Source organism: Alosa sapidissima, chromosome 17 (assembly GCF_018492685.1).
Source record: "Alosa sapidissima isolate fAloSap1 chromosome 17, fAloSap1.pri, whole genome shotgun sequence".
In the NCBI taxonomy this organism is placed as follows: domain Eukaryota; kingdom Metazoa; phylum Chordata; class Actinopteri; order Clupeiformes; family Clupeidae; genus Alosa; species Alosa sapidissima.
In genome coordinates this window covers 34,157,904-34,165,015 of record NC_055973.1, presented here as the reverse complement: position 1 = coordinate 34,165,015, position 7,112 = coordinate 34,157,904, and the positions used below count along the sequence as shown (strand labels likewise).

Sequence of the window (7,112 nt, the reverse complement as noted above, 5' to 3'; positions counted from 1 at the left end):
GAGTGTGTGTGTGTGAGAGAGAGTGAGATGGGTAGTGTGTGTGTGTGTGTGTGTGTATATGTGTGTGCACAGACATGGGAAAAAGTTCATAGCCTAATTCAGACTCCCCTAAGTGGCCCCATGCCTTTGCAATGCAGTTTATGAAAATGCTGTGCTACTGTGCTGTGCTAGCCTAGCCTACTATGCAGGGGCGTCTCCAGCAGTTGAAAACATTCGGGGCTTAGCCCATAGAGTCTAAACGGTTCTCATAACTCCCATTTTTGCCCTTCCTGCTCACTTATGAATCCACTGACTGTTGCCTCATTTGTGACACCTTGATTGCATGTTATGGACACTAATATTTTGACAATTAGATGTAATGACATGTTGCTATCTTGACATTACTGTTTGCTATAAAAAACGAAATATATAGCCCATAGTGGCGTTTTAAATAAGATGCATCATATGGTTCATGTTATGCTTAGCTTAACGAATCATTAATTCACTAATTCGATTCTACAAAGGCAAAGTAGTTAGCCTAGATAGGCCATAACCAGTGGTGGAATGTAACGAAGTACAAATACTTCGTTACTGTACTTAAGTACATTTTCCACGTATTTGTACTTTACTTAAGTAGAATTTATAGTGCATACTTTTGACTTTTACTTCGTTACATTTTACAGCAATTATCTGAACTTTTACTCCACTACATTTCTACAACACCATCGTTCCTTTTTACGATACATTTTATGCTCAGATGTCTTCTCTATAGGGAGGGAAAGTGAAAACCAGCGCCCCAAGTGGTTGCGTTCCTATCGAAGAGCAGCTCCAATGTTAAGTCCCATAGACCTATTTTAAAAAAAATATTGTGAAGCCAAATCAGCGATGTTATCCACCAAAAATATTTTTCAGTGTCTATACAGTAATAATCTTCTAACTGTGAAAATGTCAGACCATATTTTGCCTTATTAAAAAAAATCGAAATTGCTCCTTTTGTTTCATAAACGAACTACAAAAAAGCCACGTGACTTTACCCTTCGACCTTACTCACGGTAGCATGGTTTGTTTATTAGGCTGGTTAGCATTGACACTTAACACTTTGAGCTAGCTCTTCATGTGAGTAGAAGCACAACACCAGTTATCCAGACATAAAGGTTATCACCACGCGGTTTACATCACCTTCCGTTATTACAAAAATATGTAAGCCAATTAAGCAAATTGCTGTATTGGTCAGTTAGAGATTAAGCGCATAAACCTGTGACGTCACATGCAACTGTAGTTTGTTATCACCATGTTACGACAAAAACTCAAAACAATTCAACTGATCCTAAAAATAAGGTATGACCACTTGAAGCAATAGAGGTGACCCCAGTGCCTAACATATGGAAGGCATTAAATTAAGATCCCAATGTGCACCGAGATATATTTTTTCTAAAAAAAAAATCCCATCCCCTCCGCTAAACTCTAGGAACGCAACCAGTAGATGGCGATGAGATTACTTTCCCTCCCTATGCCAAACACGTTTGTTTTACCAGGGGGCGGGGTTGCTACCAAAGATTCTGGAGCTCTACGTGCCCAGCTTCTAAATCTTTGAAACATAAGCTTCTAGTCTAGACCAGGCAAAGCGTGAGCTTGTAGCCATCTGCATTTGGTAGGCTATATTCACCAGACCCATGGCTGGCTACACTGTACATGCAACTGTGTTCTATGCCTTCTGTCTGTTATCTGCAGAATTAGGGCCTCCTCTCCGATGAGATTGCTACCCGCGGATCAGCGGAGTTACAGGCTATGCCCATGCTTCTGTCACACGTCTGATCATTTGCGGCACAAATGAATGGTAGACTACTGTATTGTAACGATTTGATAGCGACACACACAGTTGTCCAATCAAAAGGTTTATTAGCTGAGAACGAGAGCACACAGACCAAGACCCAAGATACAGAAACACAATACACACGGGGCAGGTCAAGAAGACACACACACACTACACTAACAGGGGAGGACGCAGCCCCCCACACAAAAAGGATCACACACGAGGGAAAACTAAAAGGGAAAAAGACGCTAACATTACACTCAAAACTAAGGAGCAATACAGACATAAACCCCCCAAATGTTCGCTCTCGTATCCCAGGATGCCCTGCGCGGGAGAACGCAATGTCTTGTGCGCCGACGTTACAGTATTATAGAACCGCTGGCCGAAATCGTAACCATTTCCAGATTAAGAAATCTTTATTAATTGTGTGTGATCAAATAAAGAGGCATAGCCTACACTTGGGGGTAGTAATGTGAGCGCTCATTCAATGTCTATGTGCGTCTGCGCAAGTGAAACTGAACCTAATCATAAAGACACCTTTCTCAGCATCTTTTCTGTTCAATCAGCAGAATTGGCATTACGATCCACCCGACATTTTCCTTGTCTACCCCGTTAAACTTCAGGCTCTCGTGTTTTGCTGAATGATCTTTTACTCAGCAGATCACCCTAGTAGATAACCAGAATTACAGTCTCTAGAATTGTAGGTCAGAATGTAAACTGAGCCACAGATGGTAAGCACAATTGCATTAGCTTAAAACTATCTAGTCGAGTATAACCTAAAACTAGCTTAATTAAAATGCCACAGCCCATACTGATTTTTCTTTTAGAATATATATATTAAGAGAATACATCATTATGCAAATACTTTTACTTTTAATACTTAACGTACATTTAAAATCAGGTACTTTTTACTTTTACTTAAGTAGGGTTGTCATTGTGGTACTTTTACTTTTACTAAAGTAAATATTTCTCTGTGTATTTGTACTTTTACTTAAGTACTGAGTTTCAGTACTTCCTCCACCACTGGCCATCACTGTTTGGCCAGCTCCAAACTGTAGGCGAGTGAGTGCAGGGCAGGCTGATAACAAATCTGAACTTGTAGCCTAAATGACGACAGCATAACTCCACCACATCGTTGTCCTTGTTGCCTTTATGTTTTCCTTATAACTTTCTTATACTAAACAGGAAATGCAAACAATACTGTTCTACTGTTATATCAGATAATCCCCACAATATGGTGCATCTCTGCAGAGACCTGCAGGTTGTTGAGTTTGCCCTGTAGATGTGACATCGGAGGCTGGGATGGCGTTCTCTGACTACATGGAAACATTTAGAGTTGCAGACCGGCGGATGGAGCGCAGCGCAGCGCGAGAGGAGAGCTCCCGCTCAGCTGAGCCAACTGCTCCTATACGCGCACCATCTGCCAAAAGCCGTATCTAACACTCCAACCATTTCCGCCATACCTCGGTTAGAATGACAAGGATACCCTGTGAATCATTCATGTTAAACAAATACACCCCTTAAAGACTCACCGATTGTTTCTGTCACTGGCCAAAATGAAAGTAATGAAAACTCGTGCCGAGGCGCGACTGGCCTATTTATAAGCGGACTTGAGGAACAGAATGAAAACAACTTTTGCTCTCTATAAAACAAAAACAAATCCGGAAAGAGGAATAGGCTTATAACAGAATTTCGAAAGCAAGGCAAAAAGTGAGACAACATGACTGTTGATAGTTTGGTTGCCTTCTGCAATTCACTATAGTTGAACAATTTGAAAGTTTGTCGCGCCACTTACATGTCTAAGTTCATGAGTCCGGTCCTTCATGATCAGACAAACTGTCCACACCTGCGTCTCTGTGACCAGTGTGTATCGTCACCGCGAGAAGCCACCGACCGCAGCCAACAGTTCATTTCAAAGAGCATGCAGACAGGTGTGTGCGGAGTGGATATGCCGTGAGCGCGCGTTTCCAAACGTGACCCCTCCGGATGCCTTTCCTCTTTTGTCCTCTTTTTAAAGGAGGTGGGATTACCGTCAGTGGGTGACGAGGCCGAGCGCGTGTAACCCGTGAATAACCGGAAGCATCAGGCCGACTCCTACTTCAGCACGTGTCAGAAATGCGCAATAAAATAGGCGCACATGGGAACACAAAGACGCTATTTCCAGCAGGACCGCATGGCTCTAGGCCGAGGCAAGGGTGGCCTAAGCCCAGCCAAACATTGTGTCTTGCCCACCCAAAGTCAATACATTTTTTTGAAGGGTGGTCAGCCCATAGACAGGTTTTTTCCATAAATACTTAACATTGTCTCCCATAAGTAATAGTCCTGCCAAAGTATTTGTGAAATACATCCCAAATCAGAAAAAGTTGGGATGTTGTGTAACATGCGAATAAAAACTGAATGTAATAATCTGCAAATCTCGTAAACTCATAGTTAGTTGCCATAAGGACACATATCAAATGTTGAAAATGACAAATTTGACTATTTCATGAAAAATATATGTTCATTTTGAATTTGATAACAGCAACACGTTTTAAAGTTGTGTAATGATAAAGAAAACAAAAGGAGGAATGTTTCACAACTAATTACTGTAACTGGCAAAATTATTGGGTATGAAAAAGAGCATCCCAGAGAGGCAGAGTCTCTTAGAAGTAAAGAGCTCACTCTGTTCATCACTCTGTGTTAACCTGTGTGGACAAATGATGAAAGAATGTCATTTTAATGCTTCTTAACATGATACCAGGGATTAAAAAATAAAAAAGTTAAAAAAGGCGAGGAGGGGTCCAAGATTTTCAAAAGCTTCTGGTCTTCACTTGAACTTAAAAAAATGTGAATTTATGGCCGTAAAAGATTGCTTGGTGCCCTCTATACATAACATCCCTGTGAGAGATCAGGTCACTTATCTAGGAATTATCATAACCAAAGACCAATCTACAAGGTGCTCTTTAAACTTTAGTCCTACCTTTCAGAAAACACAAAGGAAACTGAATTCATGGTTGCAAAAAGACTTATCTTTTAGAGGTAGAATCTTACTCTCAAAAGCTGATGGTATATCCAGACTTACTTATGGTGCTCTCTTTTTAGCGGTAGATAGTAGCTTGTCCAAAAAAATTGATTCTATGTTGTTTAACTTTATATGGAAAAACAGAATACATTATATTAAAAAGTCTGTTATAATGAACTCTAATCAATTGGGGGGGTTGAACTTTTTAGACTTCAAAGTCAAAGTCAAAGTCAAAGTCAGCTTTATTGTCAATTTCTTCACATGTTCCAGACATACAAAGAGATCGAAATTACGTTTCTCACTATCCCACGGTGAAGACAAGACATATTTTACCAATTTAAGTCCACAGACAAACATAACATTCAAGTAAACAAAAAAGTAAGTAAATAAGTAAATAAGAGGGCACATATAATAATGAAAAAATAAGAGCAGCAAAATTTGGTTGAAATTGTGCAGACAGTCAATAAAATACTAAATACTAGTGCAAAGTCAGGCCAATAAAAGGCTTGGGTAGTTCTGTTTGACCTAAGTAATAAAGAAAGTGGCATAGTGGTGCAAGTTATGTAAGAGCAGCAGAAGTGTTGTGTTTTCAGGACAACAACACCAAGTTGTAAAGTGTACAAGTGTGCAAGTGTTCAAGTGTGCAAGTGGAGTAGTGCAGGCGGCCATTGTGGGTCCAATGTCCAGGATGTTATGTAGCTGAGGGTGGAGGGGGGAGAGGAGGGAGAGAGTTCAGCATCCTTACAGCTTGGTGTATGAAGCTGTTGGTGAGTCTGGTAGTGCGGGAGCGCAGGCTTCTGTACCTCTTCCCAGAGGGCAGTAGATCAAACAGATTGTGAGCGGGGTGACTTGCATCACTCACAATTTTGGTCGCCTTGCGGGTGAGGTGGGTGGTGTAAATGTCCTTCAGGGAGGGGAGTGAAGCACCAATGATCTTTCACAACCTTAAATAACACTTTCAAAATAAATTGGCTTAGACAATTTATTAATAACCCTGCATCCTTATGGAACTTTATCCCTAACTATATTTTTTCTAAAATTGGTGGCCTGGAGTTTTTATTGATGTGCAATTATAAGATTAGTAAAATCCCTATCAAATTGTCTAACTTTCACAAGCAAATGCTTTTGGCATGGTCTCTCATATATAAGCATAACTTCTCACCTCACAAATGTTACATTTGGAATAACGAGAATATTCTCTACAAAAACAAATCTTTTTTTTTTGAAAACTGGTTTAACAATAACATTACACTTGTTAGTCAACTTTTTGATTTGAATGGTAAACTATACAAATACTCAGAATTCCTAAGAATTTATCAAATTCCAGTAACTGTAAAGGAATATGCTATTGTTTTTGATGCAATTCCCACTGGGATTATAATGTTGTTAAAGGGTAATACTCCCCCACAACCACTTACTCATCTAAACAATTTACTTGATACTACTGTGGGTCGTCTATGCTTCTCAGTAGAAAATCACAGTATCAATAGGAAGATCAGAGCGTTATTCCAGACTGAAATTGTTACTATTCCCTATGTTATTCCATACTGGAATGGTATAGTAGAGAATATCCCTTGGAAGAAAGTGTGGTCCTTGCCTTTCAAATACATTGTCACTAATAAAGTGAGAGAGATTTCATTTAAACTAATACACAGGTTTTATCCAGCAAAATCCTTCCTTAACAGATACAAGCAGGATATTGAGTCCAGCTGCTCATTTTGTAATAGCACTGATGAAAACGTGTCACATCTTTTTTGGAGTTGTACCCACACAGTGAAATTCTGGTCAGAATTCCTAAAGTTCATTCACACAGTATTAATCCCAGATTTTTCATTTTGTTTTAAGGATATTTTTTTTGGTATGTTTGACTTTGAAGCTGAATATGAAGGTAAACACTTCATTATAAATCTTTTATTTCTATATGCTAAATACCACATCCATAGGAGCAAATTCAGTGGTTCTAAACCATTTTTTTCTGTTTTTATGATTGAGTTTAGACATTACATTGATTCAATTAGGTACTCAAAAAATACTAAGGCCATGAGAACTCTGATTCTGTATGAGTCGTATGTGACCTTAAAGGGTTATTAATGTGTTTTTTTTCTGCCTACCTGCCCGTCCACCTTGGCCTAATGTGACTGTGGCTGTACCCCTGTATGTTGTGTATTTAATGTAATATTGTATGTCTTTTGTTCTGTCTATTTTGTGTTGTATTTGACTACAATGAAATAAGTAAATAAAATTAAAAAAAAAAAAAAAAAAAAAAAAAACATTCCGGGAAGGCAGCTCTGCATTTGAAATAATGTCGCGCGTCAAAAA

The 7,112-nt window shown here is 39.2% G+C and overlaps 1 protein-coding gene across 7 annotated transcripts in view; it reads right to left on the bottom strand.

The window, feature by feature from the left end:
• stx1a (syntaxin 1A (brain)) overlaps positions 1-3,801 on the bottom strand; it is a 41,224-nt gene extending 37,423 nt beyond the window's left edge. For 2 of the 7 annotated variants that reach the window (XM_042068135.1, XM_042068140.1), the window contains exon 1: positions 3,588-3,801. In XM_042068135.1, coding sequence (XP_041924069.1) covers positions 3,588-3,617 — 30 coding nt within the window. In that variant the 5' untranslated portion in view covers positions 3,618-3,801. The remainder of the gene's footprint in view (positions 1-3,587) is intronic. The other 5 variants (XM_042068133.1, XM_042068134.1, XM_042068137.1 and 2 more) reach the window with 3 other exon arrangements.
• Between the last annotated feature and the right edge of the window lie 3,311 nt (positions 3,802-7,112).